The 16,772-nt window shown below is 47.1% G+C and overlaps 1 protein-coding gene across 1 annotated transcript in view; it reads left to right on the top strand.

The window, feature by feature from the left end:
• LOC144785448 (elastase-1-like) overlaps window positions 1-13,293 on the top strand; it is a 156,417-nt gene extending 143,124 nt beyond the window's left edge. Inside the window, exon 8 of the mRNA XM_078664346.1 lies at window positions 12,955-13,293. Within this exon, the coding sequence (XP_078520472.1) occupies window positions 12,955-12,978 (24 nt within the window). The 3' untranslated portion in view covers window positions 12,979-13,293. The remainder of the gene's footprint in view (window positions 1-12,954) is intronic.
• Window positions 13,294-16,772: the final 3,479 nt, after the last annotated feature.

Raw genomic sequence — 16,772 nt, 5'->3', positions numbered from 1 at the left:
TGGTAAAACACCAAGGCGCGGACGAAAGCCCGAAGGGGAGCGCTTTGAACTGATAAAGATGTTTTTTCCATAGGAATTGTAGGTAAGGTTGATGTATTTCCGCCATCGGGATTGTGAAATAGGCGTCCTTTAAATCCAGTTTGACTAACCAGTCTTCTTTTTGAAGAAGGTCTCTCAGGAGATGTATTCCTTCCATTTTGAAGTGCCTGTAAACAAGAAATTTGTTGAGGCCCTTCAAATGTATAACCGGTCTCCAACCTTTTCCTTAATTCTCCACAAGGAATAATGAGCTTACAAAGGTTAGAGAGTCCAAGGGAACTTCTATTATCGCTCCTTTCTGGAGCATAGAGGAGATTTCTTCCTCTACTTTTTTCTCTTTCTCTAATGAGATAGGAATATCCCTTGGTAGGGAAGTTTGAACGAAATCTATCATAAAGCCTGTCACTGTGGACAGAACCCAAGGGTCTTGAGTTATTTCCTCCCATTTTTTCGAAAAAAAGTCTCAGCCTGCCTCCCATCTTTGGAGGGATAGAAAGAGAAAGTAAATGAGGGGGACTTACTTGGAGGGTTTGACGAGAATGAAGCTCGTGATCTTGCTCCTTTTGCTCGATTTCCTCTTCCACAGTTGGAGGTGTTGTAGTAATTATTTTGATATGCGCCTCTTCCAAAGGGGCGTGATCTCTGATAGGGCCTCTGGTTAAAGCGGCCAGAAGAAAGGCCCCTTCTCCCGGCCCTTCCAAAAACATTATTGTTGAATACTCTCTTTATATTCTTCTGGCCGTTATCAAGCGATGTAAAGGTCGAAACGTATTTTCCCAATGATTTTAAAAGCTCTTCACCAAAGAGCAGTCCTTTCGGATTTTGAAGAAGGCTCCTTCTCAGCCATATCTGAGAGTTTAGGGTCAAGTTTATAAAGGATGAGCCTACGCCTTTCTGCGTTAATGCTTGTATTAGCATTACCTAGGAGAATGAGGGCTCTTTGACTCCATTCCCTTATTAAATCTATATTAAGGGGTGTACCTTTAAGGTAACATTCTTCTGCGGAGTCAAGAATTCTGCTAAGTGGTCCAAGCACATCCAGTAGGCGATCTTGGCACCCTTTAAAAGCTTTTTCTAGGCCTTTTCTAGGATCGTGTCCAAGTCTAAACAGATACTTAATCAATTCCGGATCTATATTAGGGGCATAACATGCTTTTTCATCTATTGAGGGTCTTGAACACTCTGCCCTTAAAATATTCCTTGCCTCTCTTTCAAGAGGGAAGCGAATCCATTTTTAATAAATTTAGAGACATGTTCCTGTGGAGACCATTGCGAGGAACGAGGATGTTTTAGATTAAGAGGGGAGAACACCTCCTCTCCCATGGGGTTTAGAATACTGTCCTTCGAGGAAGGAGTTTCGTCCTCCTCATCAAAAATTCCTACATCCCCATCATCTAAATCCAGAACGATCATCATCATCATTATCCAAGCCCTCTGGGAAGTCTTGAGCACTTTGAGATAGTGAGCCGCTAAGGGCATCCAAGGTATTTGGGCCGCGAAGGGCTCCCGATTGTTGTGTGTCATAAGAGACAACTCTATTAGTTGAGGTGCGAAGACCTTCCAAATATTTTGTGGTGTTAAGACCACCAATAATAAAAGAGGTGCTAGGACCTCCCGTGCTCTCATTGGTCTCGGTAACAGTGTGGTTAGTCTTCTTTGTACGTTTAACCCCAACTTTCAGTAATCACATCAGACACATCTTCCTGAGAGGGAATTGGTCTTTTATAGGGTACAAACTGAGCAAAGGTCTCTCACTTACAAGTTTTCATTTCTTTTTTAATCATAATGCGAAAATCTTTCTTATTAAAATTAGGAAGTGTTGCATTGTTCATATCTGACTCTGAGTCATTTTCCATCTTGCCCCTTCTTTTTTTTTTTCTTTCTTTTTTTAATATAAATAGAATTTCCAATTAATCACCCCCTTTTTTTTAAATTTTTTTTTATTTATATAAATGATATCTTTTTTAAGGGCATATATGGCTGAAAACGAAGGCCAATGTATAAAATGTGGTGTTTATGCAGCAGTAAGAGCGTAAAAGTAGAATAGGATAGTTATTTCTTAATATTTCGAGTTATTTCTTAATATTTCGATGGATACAATGACGAATCAATGATCCTCCTGTGAAACGCGGTCAAAACAGCTGATTTCCAACTGTCGGTGAGTGAGGAAAGTTCCTAGGCGGGACACTCACAAAACGTGACGCTCGCCAAGGAACTTTCCTCTAATGCGCATCCTGCCATCTTCGCGATCGGAGATCACAGTTTGGAGGAAATGCGCTCAGTCTATCGTTTCCAGCAGCGGCGCTGGGATCAATTACCCTGGCAAGTACAGTGCTTAAATCAATCATTCAGGGGCAGCGCTTCACTCTAGGAACAGCGCGAGGAGTTCAGCGCTCGTTTTTTCACATAAGCGCCAAGGTTAACTACAGCGTAAGGCACTCAACACACGTTTCTTTTTTCATTTTTTATTTTTAAATGTTTAACACAAGTGCTAGGGGTAACAGCGCGAGGAGTCCAAAAAAGCTCCTACAAGGTTCAAAAACCGCGCAAGGTTCGGGGGAAAAAACGGCGAAAAACGTCAATAATGAGCATAGAGAACAAAGAACCTGAAGGTTAAGGCACACATTTATGATCTAACTGTAGGGAAAAGGCATATTAAAGACAACCTGAAAAACAGAGGTTATACAAGAGAGGGAGAGGATGATCTCCATAAATTGCAGATCATGGGGAGGAGGGGGGGGGGGAGGTGGGAATAAAGCCACCCTTCATGCACACCCCCAAATACAACTCTATATAGTTACCAAAACACAATATTAATGAAAGTATGGAGAGAAGATAGTAAGCTACTTATCTGCTTGGAGCCGTATTTAAAAGAGGCTGATGTTTGCTATGTTTTGTGTATTACTTTATCTCAGTGTTCTTATTGGAACCTTTGTATTGTGATGCGACTGGCTTGGATCTGCAATTAAAAGTCATTGCATAATGTAGCCTCCGTTCTTGTAATGAAATTGTGCTGCCAGATGGGTCAACTTTGATCCAGTACGTAGACGATCTACTGATCGCCGCAGACACTGAGGAGATTTGCAAACAAGCCACGTTGTTACTATTGCGTCACTTATGTGACATGAAGCACAAAGTCTCTCTTTCAAAGCTGCAATTTTGCCGACAAGAAGTAACCTACCTAGGTCACATCTTATCGAATGAGGGAAGGAGACTGACACCAGAAAGAATACAGGCAATTACAGAACTAAGTGCCCCAAGGACACAGAGAGAGGTTCGAGCCTTCTTGGGCATTACATCGTACTGTAGACAATGGATACCGAATTTCTCACTACTAGCCAAGCCCTTGCTGGCACTACTCCGCAAAGACACGCCTAATCCTATGCCTTGGTCTGAAGATTGTCAGACGAGTTTCCACGAGTTGCGCGATGCATTGTGTTCGGCCCCTGTGTTGGGAAACCCCAACTACAGTAAGCCTTTTACATTGTATGTCCACGAAAAGGAAGGTTGTGCATTATCAGTCTTAACGCAACACTTTGGGGACAAACAGCGCCCATGCGCGTATTTTTCGGCAACTCTGGATCCAGTGGCTAAGGCACTGCCAAGTTGTCTAAGAGCAACCGCCGCAGCAGCTGTCTGCATTCGACAGTCTGCTGGATTAGTCATGAATAACACTCTGATCGTTATGGTTCCGCATGCAGTTGACATTTTGCTAAATAGGACCAAGACACAACATCTTACTAGCGCTCGACTATCCAGTTACGAACTTACCCTGCTAGCAAGTCACATCCACATAAAGAGGTGTGATACACTCAACCCCGCTACGTTATTACCCATCCCGACAGAGACAGACAAGATTGACAAACACGACTGCTGTTTCAGGACAGAAGAAGAGACGAAAGGGAGAGTAGACTTACAGGACACTCCCCTTCCCGAATGCAATGATACTTTATGGGTTGATGGTTCATGTTTCAAGTTGCCGAATGGTGATACGACCACAGCATACGCCGTAACGACATTACACACCATTGTAGAGACTGCACGCATTTCCCACAATTCTGCACAAGCTGCAGAGCTGATTGCGCTTACTAGAGCATGTGTGTTGGCGAAAGGAAAGCGAGTGAATGTGTACACTGACAGCCAATATGCCTTTGGTGTGGCTCACAGTTTTGGGAGATTGTGGCGTGAACGTGGGTTCCTTACGTCCCATGGTACGAAGATACAACATGGCCAGCTAGTTAATGAGCTCCTTGAGTCACTCACCTTGCCCCTACAAGTCGCCATTATAAAATGCAGTGCACACAAAAAGATTCAGGATGATGTTGGCCGCGGAAATGCATTGGCAGATGAGGTTGCGAAAGAAACTGCAAGGAACACAATGAGTCGGATGTATGTTATGGGTCCCGCTAGATGGACTACTGACGTGGGAATGTGTGAGGACACCATTGAAAGCGTAAAATCGATACAAGCCGAAGCAACTGAGAACGAGGTGAATGAATGGAGAGAAAGCACAGGTAGATTGGATGCGAATGGTTGTTGGGTCGAACTATCAGAACACCAGCGATGGCTATTACCTAATGCATACGTACTTGCAGTAGTAACGATGGCTCACGGAATTGCACACATCAGTTCGAAAGGAATCTGTAAACAATTGGCCCCAGTATGGCAGAATAGCAATATCCCAACATATGCAAAGAATGTGGTTAAAAAGTGTATGGTGTGTTTGAAGTACAATCCCGGTAGGGGAACCCCAACTCCAGCTGGTCATGTTGCGCCTCCAACGTACCCGTTCGAGGTTTTACAGCTCGACTTCATCCACATGGAGAGGTGCAACAACCTAAAGTATGTGCTCGTTGTTGTCTGCGCCTTTTCAAGGTGGGTGGAAGCGTACCCCCTTAAGGACAATACCGCTTTATCAACTGCCAAAGCACTCGTCAAAGAGTTCTTTCCGAGGTTCGGAATGCCTAGAATTGTCTGGAGTGATAACGGAAGTGAATTCGTAGGATGCGTGATGAAGAGAGTGTGTGAGTGTTTAGGCATCCACCAAAAATTCCACGCTGCAAATCACCCCCAATCAGCTGGATTAGTAGAGTGCTACAATGGCACTCTAAAACTCAAACTAGCCAAGATCCAAGCCAGTACAGGTCTTAAATGGCCTGACGCCCTGTCTCTAGCGCTTTTGTCAACCAGAATGACTGTGCATTCCAGATTAGGACTTAGCCCCCATGAGATCGTGTTTGGCCGCCCAGCCAACGTCTGGGGCGTGCCAAGACCCAAGAAACTAAGTGAGATAGAACACCCTGTACTACTTGACTATTTGTGCGAATTGACAACTAAATTGCGTGTTTTACACCAACAGGTTCACAGTTCCTCTCCACCAGCCTCTGACGATCCAGGTCACCTCATCGAGCCCGGTTCGTGGATTTTGGTGCGGAATTTCCAGCGCACCAACAACGGACAGCCGAGGTGGACCGGACCGCACCTAGTGCTGCTTTCAACGAGATCTGCTGTTCGGGTGGAAGGCAAGAAGAATTGGGTACATGGGACCCCCTGCAAACGGGTCCCTCTACCCCTTCCATACGACCGGTGGGTCAACAAAGGACTTGCCGACTCCGAGACCGAATCCGTACCTCGCTTCATCCCTTTCAGCGATGCACGTTTGAAAGAAACTAGTACTGAAAAGGAGAGTGATCATATTTTACAAGGACTTGTGTCACCGTCTATGCAATTGGACACTACCGAACCTGCGACGCTGTTTGAAGACCACACCATACCTGGGAAACGACGATACGACCTGCGGTCTAAACAAAGAGACTAATAAACGATTGACCTAATGTGATTTCCCTTTTCCCCTAAGAACTATTTTTTTGATTTTTCAGCTCTCTCGTCCCAGGGGAACTAGCTCATTTTTGATTTTTCGAACCGCCATCCGGTTCTGCTGCTAGGGTCGCGGTTGAAGTCTGGGGAGTGCAACTGGGAAGTTCTAGGTCCACGGTTCTGATTGGTCCACGGGAGTTACCCCGGACTGAGCAGAGCGCGCTCCCTGGGAGAATCAATCAACCACCGCGGGCAGCAACTAGCGGATGGAGTTTCCAAGGGTAGAGAGACCTATCAGACTCACGAACTTCGGAAAACAGTTATGCACAATACTGTCCAAAAGAAGATTCCTGGTGCTATGTGTTTTAATGTTATGTAGCATACTTGTGTTTTTTACTGGTTATACTCTGTTCGTATTTAAAGTTACCTTTTCGAATGACACCCAGCCACCATCTCCTCCCACTATTTCTCCACACTACTTTCACCCTCTACCTGAACACGAGTCTGCCCGAAGACTCGAATTTGTAAACAATTCTTTCATTCAGCTCCTACACCAACACCAGTCCGTAATGAACATATCAAACTGTTGGATATGCGGACTTATGCCACACACAACCGATAAGGGGATCCCATACTTCATTTTGCCATTCAGCTACTATGGTTCTCTGTGGGCTTTCCAGACCATGTTCCTATTCGCCCTAGAACAATACCCGACCCGTTCCACTGCGAGCGATTCCAATAACAAGGCACTAATTGCAGGGATAAGAAATATGAGTAGGGATATCGACACATATCTGACAATGCCCAAAGATGAACTCAGTCCCTACACCCGTTGGAACGTGACTAAACATGGGGTTTACCTGGTCAAGAGCCAGGCGGCAAAGAAATCCCGCCCAGTTTGGATAGTGCCCCACCGAGGTCACTTATGCTTACAGGGTATTGGTAGGGACCCCACAGCACAGTTAGGAAAGAGCATTTGCACGGAAACATATGTATTTACTTCCCGAACTTCCCCTATACTTTTGGCAGCCAAAGGCACGTATTTCGTTTGCCACGACCAAGCCTACCTGTGGTTGCCCCCTGATTTCTCAGGTACATGTTTTATTTCATTTCTGCTGCCTCCCACCTACACGGCCAGAGCAGATTACCATCGGACAAGGACAGCTAGGGGTGTCGTGAGTAAAGACGACACCGCGGGTCAGGAATTCGCTGACTTCGCAAAGGGTTTTCTGCCATTTTGGGGGCCTATGGTGAACAGCAGAAATATTCGCCAGTTATCGAGGATAGTTGAATCCGCCGTGACTACGACGGCCGGAGCACTTGGCAATCTGACAACTGAGCTTCAGTCGGATCGACTTATGACCCTTCAGAACCGAATTGCCTTAGACATCATACTCGCCGATCGTGGCGGTGTGTGTAGAGTCATCCAATCCAGTTGTTGCATATTCATCCCTGATAACGCACCGACAGTATACCAGGCCATCTCCAAACTACACGAAATATCTGGTTCCCTTCACGTTGAGAAAGGGGACTGGTCCCTGCTGGGGTGGTTCTGGGAGCTGATCACTGCCTGGGGATGGAAAATTTTGATCTTCATTGGGATGACGTTGGCACTTCTGTTCATGTTTTGCCTATGTATACAGTGTGCTCCTGCACTATGTGGCCTCTGTGCTACCTCGTGTGTACGGAAGCCTGTGTCACAGGACGAGCTGAATAACAGAATGATGCTACAGCAACATCTCCACGAATTTCTTCATACCGATTTGGACTCAGATTAGCATGAGTTATTGCCTTATATGAGGGCAAAAGGAGGGTCTGCGGTTCTCGAAAATCCGGACCCTGGTGTTTTCCCGATATCGAGGTCCAATACCCGTGTCACAAAACCTCAACGCACCAAGACAATTTTGGTATCTATGAACCGATAATAATTAGGACATCATTCCTATGTATTTGCGTCACAATCGAGGGTTGCCAACACCCCAAAATCGTAGTTTCCGTCCCCATCCCTTAAACTCCATTTTGTGAACGGCATCCATCTTGCATCTTGCCCTCATGTTAAGTCAATTAAAGGTCGAGCTTGATCAAGAGGGACACGTCCACCTTTTCGTGACTTCCCCCTGACCTGTCCCAACTGACTCCATTGCCTTCGGCCAAACCTGTTTGGGCAGCTCCTCGCCCAGTGGCCGAATACGATAGCATCAACACATAACATTCCACAAACCATTCACGACATACAGACCATGCTTTCTGCAAACATGCACCTGTCCACATTCCTTGTTTATGGCCAGTTTTATGACTGGGTTGTACCTTTCTTTATTAAGGTTTCATCGATATCTGATGGGAGTTCCAGGCCTAACTGGGTAATCTATCAACAAACTGGACATCTAAAATATAGGCTTGCTTACATGACTCCGCTCTTTGTATTATTGTAGAAATATGTGTATAGCCATATCATAAACTCAGGAATTCTTGCTTGCAGCTATTATTTTTGTATATAAGGAGACGGCTGGTTCTGTAAAAACGAACAGTCTCCCGAGAACCTACACTCCGTGTGGTGTACTTCTGGGACACGTGTTACTTGGTAGCTACCAATAAAACTTGATCTTTGACGGTAACTAGAAGACTCCGTGTTTCTGTGGTCCGGAACAAGGGAGAACTCAGAGGTCCTCGGGTGCTACCCCCTGGCACCACCGGGTTCCTAAAAACCCGGCACCTCAGTCACTTCATTGTGGATATGCCCCCCAGAGTTTTACATATCGTGTCACTTCTATGCTAGGATGAATAAATTACATATGGAGGGAACTAATCTGTTCACCTCTGTGGTCAGTGTATTAAATAACGGCACCCAACATTTGTCCATGGTCATAATCAAATCTGCATTAACAATATGGTCAAACGACAGTCATTCATGGTTCGACCACTGACAAACTACATATAATATATTTTATCCGGCCATGCAAAGTGTTCAGAATAGCCACACAAGATAAATTTGCATAGAAACAGGAAATAGGAATCATTAAATAATCAGTGGCTAGGGTGAGATTTTGGAATCCCTCTGCTCTTGAAGACCACGTGACTGACCTCTTATGGCTGAAAATCAATCAATCAATCAATCAATCAATCAATCAGTACATTTGTAAAGCGCACTACTTACCCGTGAGGTTCTCAAGGCGCTGGGGGGTGGGATGCTGCTACTGCTCATATAGCCAGGTCTTGAGGAGTCTTCTGAAGGTTAGCAGGTCCTGGGTCTGCCGTAGGAGGATGGGAAGGGTGTACCAGGTATTGGCGGCGAGGTGGGAGAACGGTCTGCCCCCGGAAGTCGCTCTTCGGATGCGGCGGACCGTGGCGAGGGCGAGGTCAGCGGAGCGGAGCTGGCAGTTGGGTGTGTAGAAAGTGAGTAATCTGTTGAGGTGAGCTGGTCCGGTGTTGTGGAGTGCCTTGTGTGCGTGGGTGAGGAGCTTGAAGGTAATCCTCTTGTTGACGCGGAGCCAGTGCAGGTCTCTCAGGTGGGGTGTGATGTGGCTAAGGCGAGTGAGGTCGAGGATCAGGCGTGCAGAGGCGTTTTGAATGTGTTGTAATCATTTCAGGAGTTTGGCCGAGGCTCCTGCGTAGAGGGTGTTTCCGTTGTCCAGCCTGCTGCTACTGAGGGCCTGGGTGACCGTTCCTCTTGTTTTGGTGGGGATCCACCTGTACATCTTACGGAGCATGCGGAGGGTGTTGAACCAGGAGGACGAGAGTAGAGTCGAGGATGTAGCCTAGGTTGCGCGCGTGGTCGGTGGGTGTTGGAGCTGCTCCAAGTGCGGTCAGCCACCAGGAGTCGTCCCAGGACAAGGGGGTGGACCCGAAGATGAGGACTTCCGTCTTGTCTGAGTTTAGCTTCAGTCGGCTGTTCTTCATCCACTCGGCGACGGCTTTCATTCCTTCGTGGAGGTTGGTTTTGGTGGTGAGGGGGTCCTTGGTGAGGGAGAGGATCAGCTGGGTGTCTTCGGCGTAGGAGATGATGTTGAGGTCGTGCATTTGGGCGACATGGCCGAGCGGTGCCATGTATATGTTGAACAATGTCGGGCTGAGAGATGAACCCTGGGGTACGCCGCAGATGATCTCGGTGGTTTTGGAGCAGAAAGGGGGTGGCAGACGCTCTGGGTTCTGCTTGAGAGGAAGGAGGTGGTCCAGTCCAGGGCCTTGTCTTGGATCCCAGCGTCGTGGCGGCGTGTGCGTAGGGTGCGGTGGCAGACAGTGTCGAACACGGCTGACAGGTCCAGAAGGATGAGGGTCGCGGTTTCTCCATCGTCCAGCAGGGCCCTGATGTCATCGGTGGCGGCAATGAGGGCAGTTTCGGTGCTGTGGTTGTTGCGGAACCCGGACTGGGACGGGGCCAGGATGCTGTTCTCCTTGAGGTAGTGGTTCAGTTGTCTGTTGACGGTCTTCTCGAGGACCTTTGCCGGGAACGGGAGCAGGGAGATGGGCCGGAAGTTCTTGAGGTCCTTGGGGCCAGCCTTGGGTTTTTGGAGTAAGGCGTTGATCTCGGCGTGCTTCCAGCTACCTGGGAAGGTTGCTGTCTCGAAGGAGATGTTGATGGCTTTCCGGAGATGGGGGGCGATGGTGGTGCTGGCTTTGTTGAAGATGTGGTGTGGGCATGGGTCTGACGGAGAACCGGAGTGGATGGTGTTCATGATTTTGATGGTATCGTCGTTGTTTATGTTGGTCCAGGAGAGCAGGGGGTCGGTGCGGATGGTGACCGTGGGGACGGAGGTCTCAGTGGTTGTCAGGGCGGTCGTGATGTTGAAGCTGTCAGGGATGTCTGTAATCTTGCAATGGAAAAAGGAGGCAAGGGAGTCACACAGGTCTTGCGAAGGTGGGATGTCGTTGGTGTTTGAGCTGGGGTTGGAGAGTTCCTTCACGATGTTGAAGAGCTCTTTGCTGTTGTGTGAGTTGTTGTTCAGACGGTCTTTCAAGGAGGCCCTTTTGGCGAATCTGATGAGGTGGTGGTGTTTGCGGGTGGCGTTCTTGTGGGCTACATAGCTGTCCGGTGAATGTTCGCGGTGCCATTTCTTTTCTAGCTTTCGGCAGGCTTGCTTGGAGGCCTGGAGGTCTTCAGTGAACCAGCTGGCTTTCTTGCTGGTGTGTCTGTTGGAGGGTTTCTCAACCGGGGCGAGGGTGTTGACACAGTCGTCAATCCATTGTCTGAGGTTGCGGGCGTCGGTGTTGGGGTCGGTGGGGTCGGCGGGTTGGCTCAGGGCGAGGATGATGGTAAGCTGGTATTCGGTGACTTTGCTCCAGCAGCTGCGGGGGATCTGTTGAGTGCGGTGGTGCGTGGTGGGTTTCCGGAACATGAAGTGGATGCAGCGATGGTCAGTCCAGTGGAGTTCGGTGGTATGTTTGAAGGAGATGTGGGATCTTGCAGAGAAGATGGGGTCAAGCGTGTGGCCGGCGGCGTGGGTGAGTGTAGTGACGAGTTGTCTAAGTCCGAGGTTGTCGATCAGGGTGGTGGAGTTGCGGTCGTTGTTGTTCTCGAGGTGGAAGTTCAGGTCCCCGAGAAGGATGTAGTTGTGGAGGCGAGGGTGTGTGTACTGACGAAGTTGGCGATGGAGTCGCTGAACTGTGCCGACCACAGTTCAGCGACTCCAGTCCGGGGGGTCTGTAGGCGAGGGTTCCTCAGAGGGTGGAGTTGGGATCGTGGTGGATCTGGAAGTGCAGGTGTTCGTCGATGCTGAGGGTGTTGTCGGTGTTGGTAGAGACTCTGAGAGTGTTCCTGTGGACGATTGCGTTTCCTCCTCCTACTCCGTTGGTGCGGTCCCTGTGGGTGATCTTGTAGCCGTCCTGGATGGCTATGGGGATGTCGGATGCAGAGGAGGGGTTCAGCCATGTCTCCGTTAGGAAGGCGACGTCTGGGGAGGTTGAACCGAGTAGGTCCCAGAGTTCAACGGTGTGTTTGCGGGTGGAGCGGGTGTTGAGAAGAATGCATCTGAGGTGGTTGCGTTCTTTCATGGTGGGTGGGTTTGCGGATCAGATGCTGGTGATGCTGCATTTTTTTGCATTTTCGGCAAGAGAAGGGTCCTTGTGTGCGTTTCGGGCGGCCAGGAAGCAGTTGTGTGGTCGTCCGATGTTGAGTGCGTGGAGGGTGCTGGTATCGTAGCAGCTTCGGGTGTTCTGGCGTTCATGGGGGCCAGGGGTTTTGGCGCTGGTCCAGGCGTGGACGGGCGCAGACGGGCTTGCCTTAGGCGCACCTTTGGCACGCCAGCGGGGCGCTCGCTGCGCGCGGCCTTGCAGTGGCCGCCATTAGAAGGGGGGGTGGGAGGGAGGAGCAGCTGGGAGGTGGGGGCAGACCAGCGAGTGGCAGGGCTGCAGGGGGCACATCGGCAGGAAAAACTGGGGGGAGGAATGGCGAAGAAGGGTACAGAAGGCAAGAAGGGCACAGAAAATCACCGGAGAAGGTGAAATTAAGCGAAAACTATTAGGCAAATACCACCAAAAGCAGTAGAATTACCCTAAAGCGAAGTGTAGCGAGCGGGGGGGGCCACAGGGGAGGCAGCGGCGGGAAACCATGGGAGGAACGGCGAGAAGGCAGAGAAGGGGGCAGACTCGCACAAGAGGCAACAGGAGAATGAAAAAGAAACAAAATAAACAAATACAGCAACAGAAGCAATACAATACAATCACAATGAGCAACCTACGGCCTACCACTGGCCACCAGGGATGAGGCGCAAGTGGTAGCCTGCGGGCGGAGGATGGCCTCGAACTTGCGTCAGAAGCAGCAGCGAGTGGGAACACGGGCAGCCAGGTGGTGCTGCTGCCGCATGGGGAGCGACCTGCCTGTAGAAGGGGCAAGGGTCGCCTTCTAAACAGCTGTTTAGCTTTGTCCCACACATTGCTCAATGGCCGATTTCAAACTTTTGCTGTTGCAATGAGGCTAAGCTGATTTTACAATGTGGACAACAATAAATAACTTGTAGCATAGGAGAGAGAACTAACTACACCACAAGATTCAGAAAATGGGCCCAAGTCAAGACTGTTTACTGCTATGTGCACTTTACTTCGAGGTCATCAAACCTTGATTCCAATGTGCAGCATTAAATTCTGATATTCTATCTCTTTCAGATCTTTCGGGTGCACGGTCAATAGTATGAAGAAGCAACCTCCCGAGGAAACAGTCAACAAGCGAATACGAAACTGTTCACTATATGTCCTTTATGATCAATTTATCAAAATGCAATAATGGTCTTCTTTGATCATGTGTGGACAAGTTCAATAAAAACACATTGAAAGCAAGAAAATGGACAGCTTGAATTATCACTTGGTAGTACAATTGTGAAAACATAAATTCCAAAAATGTATGTCATGTCATGTAATTGAATGTTGGCTTCATAAAGTGTCAGTTGGCTTCATAATGTGTCACTTAGAAGCCTGGAGTGTATATAAAGCATTAATGGAACATCAGAGTATGTTTGTATTTATTTATTTTTTAAGGAGTTTTATAGATTGCTGCAAGTCAGAAGGAAAGAAAAATATAGCTTGATGAAAGGTGTGAAGGTTAGAATCCACTAGGAGAAGATATGTGGCCGTGGTCAATATGCTGCGATCACTCTTTGTACTTACATAAATTAATGGTTCAGGGTCTAATTTAGAGTTAGGCAGATGGGTTACTTCATCACAAACATGATGGATATCCCAGCCCCATATGACAAATGTCATGCACTCACTTGTTCCCAACTGCAGAGATGATACTGGAGCTGATGTTAGACCTCCTATCTCTCCCCAGAATTGCACGTCAGGGAGATGAAACCTTAGATCACACACTGTCCATAGGGGTAAGGAGGGTTGGGATGAAATAAAAAAAGAGAGACTTGCAGTACTGGATCTCCTCGTCTGCTGGGCGATACTGCCTAACAGGGTGTTGTTGCCTTGAGACCTTCTGTGTCTGCGAGCTAGATATGCGCTGGACCAGAACCTCTGGTTTTGGTGATGATGCAATATAAGATTTCACCAGCAGCACGGCATGGGAGCAGAATAACCAAAATCAGAGATTGGAGTGTGGCTTGTACTCCCAAGGATAAATTTGGTACACAGGTTTAGGTACAAGGTTTATACAAAGACTCAGAAATGGTTTCTCTTGGTAATACTGTTAATCAGAGAAACACGGAGTAAGTCTTTAGTCTCTGTGCAAACGGTTCAGGTGCAGAGGTTGTAAAAGGGGTCCGAAGTATGAATACATAAGAAGCGCTGTAGGAAATCACAGAGAGGGCATGGAAGAAAAGACTGTAGTCTTTGAAGACACTGGTGCTTGATCCTGCTAACTACTATAGAAGGATTAGTGAGCACTAACCTGCTACCAAATCCTTAATCCAGTTCTTCCCCTTAACTGAAGTTCAAAGAAGAGCTGGAGGCTTTCACCCAGGGAGTGGCAGGGGGTTCAGAGTAGGTGTGAAGGGGGAAGTGCAGAAGACGTCGAAGGATCTGGAGCCACGGGAACCACTGGTTCAATATAAACTTGAAGGAGCTTGGAGAGCTTCTTGGTTCTGGCAGGATTCTTCAGGTAAGTGAGAAGGGTGAAGCTTAATCCGCATGGAGTGAGGCCAAGCAAAGATTCAGGGTTGGGCAGGGTTCTTGACAGCTCAGAGGATGTAGCTAGATCATGTGTGGCACTTGGCCTTCTGGAAGCTTCTCAAACCTTGGAGAAAAGCATGTTTTGTGCATTTACATTTATCTTACAGGAAGGGCAGGTGCAACATGACAATCAGAACCAATAACAGGAAACAAATGTATAGTTCTTGATCAAATGTGCATAATAGAAACCAACACCAAGCCCTAGAAACAGCAGTTACAATGTGCTGTATGAGTTCAGAGGCCTAGTGGTAGGGGCTGCTTGTGGGGATTCAAGCATAATGTGATCATGGGATCTGGAGAATGCTTGCAGGAACACAAATGCAATGGAATCACAGGACCTGGGGGACAAATGTCATGATATTGTACAATGCCACAGGGGTAATACAACATGAGCCCTATGCGCTTGGCCCACTATACAGAGGGTGCATGTCAGGGTCTTGACAGCGGAAGTCATGACAGAGAGGGAGGAGGGTGTGATAGTTTGCCCCCACAAGGAACAACCTATAGGGCATGGTTAGTCTGGGCGATAGGCATGGAAGGAACACACTAGACGAGGGGCATGAAGATTGCTGGCAGGTTCCCAAGAGTGCTCTTCAGGACCATACCCTTTCTAAGCTATGCAGTAAAACAAACATCTATTCTCACACTTGGAATCAAGGATTCTCTGTACCTCAAATTCGAAATGAGCATCCAGTGTTGAGGGGGGAGGGGGACAGGGGAATTCGGGTGCAATAGGGTTTCAATAGGGATACACGAAACACTAGATAAATGGGTAAATCTTCTGGAAACTGTAATTTCACAGCTACTGTGTTAATGAGTCATTCAATAAAAAAGGGACCCATATATCTAGGTTGTAGCTTACATGGCCCCTGTAATCACAGCTGTTTAGTGGAAAGCCAAACTTAATCTCCAACCTTGTGGTCTGTCCGTTGTTGTCCATGCCTGTTAGCATAATTTTTTCCATACTCAACTTAGTATGGTGCAAGTGTGATAACACCTGCTGTTGTGAATCAGCCAGATGTTTTACAAAGTCTTGTATAGCAGGTACATTTTCAAATTGTATTATAACATTTTCTGGTAACATACACAGATGTGTACCATTTAAACAATAGAAGGGGGGAAACCCCAGGGGCTGAATGCTGTGTGTTATTGTAAGCAAAATCCGTGAAAGGTAACATGGATTCCCACCCCTTAGGATTAGAGGTCAAAAGACATCACAGTGTATGTTCTAAAACCTGATTTACCCCCTTAGTCTGTCCATCAGTTTGTGGGTGATAGGCAGACAAGAGTCGGGCATCAATGTCCAATGATGTGCAAAGACTGCGCCAAAATCAGGAAATTAATTGTGGGCCTCTATTGGAAATGATGACTGAAGTGAGTCTGTGCAATCGCATGCTTTGTTGATTAAACAGCATGGCTAGGGTCTTAACAGTGGGACTTTCTTTAAGGGCAATATAATGCACCATCTTGGAAAAACGATCCACTACCACCTCTTATAGTTGTATAGCCATTGGAGTTGGGAAGGTCAGTCATAAAGCAGGTTTTATAGTATATATGAACCTTGCCAGTGCCCCCACATCATGTGGGGGCACTGGCAAGGTTCATAAATAACCTGATGGGATGGAATGTGATGCTTTATTTTACATATTGTGCAGGTCTGAACTTAGTCATGAACATCCTTGGGCAATGTGGGCCATAAAATCCATCTTTGACAGTTTGCTATGGTCTTTTGGAATCCTGGCTGACCTGCTAATGGAGTGTCATGACTCCAAGTTAAGGCTGTCTGTCTTAATTCTTTCATGGGGACATGCAAAGTGGTACCATGGTAAGGAAGCTCATTGTGTAAATGATTATTATTTTCAGTCTTCCAACCATATACTTTTTTTTACTCATACTCTGCCTGACTTTATCCAAGAAATATTCCTAGTCAGAGAGCCGTTGTATGTGACCTGAGTCTACAATGTTCTGTGGTGTCTGTTCTTGAGTGTCCTGATTAGTGTAACCCCATATAGATAGTAGATGAGCCTTAATCTATTGTGTGCCTGGTCGATAGGTGACAACAAAGTGAAATTCACAGAAAGATAATAATCACCTTACTTGTCTACAGGTCAAAGCTTTCAAATAACTGAGGAATTGGAGATTCTTATGATCAGTGTATAATGTGACAATATGCTGGGCCTTGAAAAGTTACTGTCACCATTTTTGAAAGCATAGTTTCATTGCCAATTGCTATCGTTCATCAATTGTGTTCCACTGGCAATACTTTTTAGAACAAATGGCAACTGGGTGCATGTGTCTTGTACTGTCGTGTA

Source organism: Lissotriton helveticus, chromosome 10 (assembly GCF_964261635.1).
Source record: "Lissotriton helveticus chromosome 10, aLisHel1.1, whole genome shotgun sequence".
Taxonomy (NCBI): domain Eukaryota; kingdom Metazoa; phylum Chordata; class Amphibia; order Caudata; family Salamandridae; genus Lissotriton; species Lissotriton helveticus.
The sequence above is the reverse complement of the archived record's forward strand: the minus strand, read 5'-3'. Positions and strand labels throughout refer to the sequence as shown.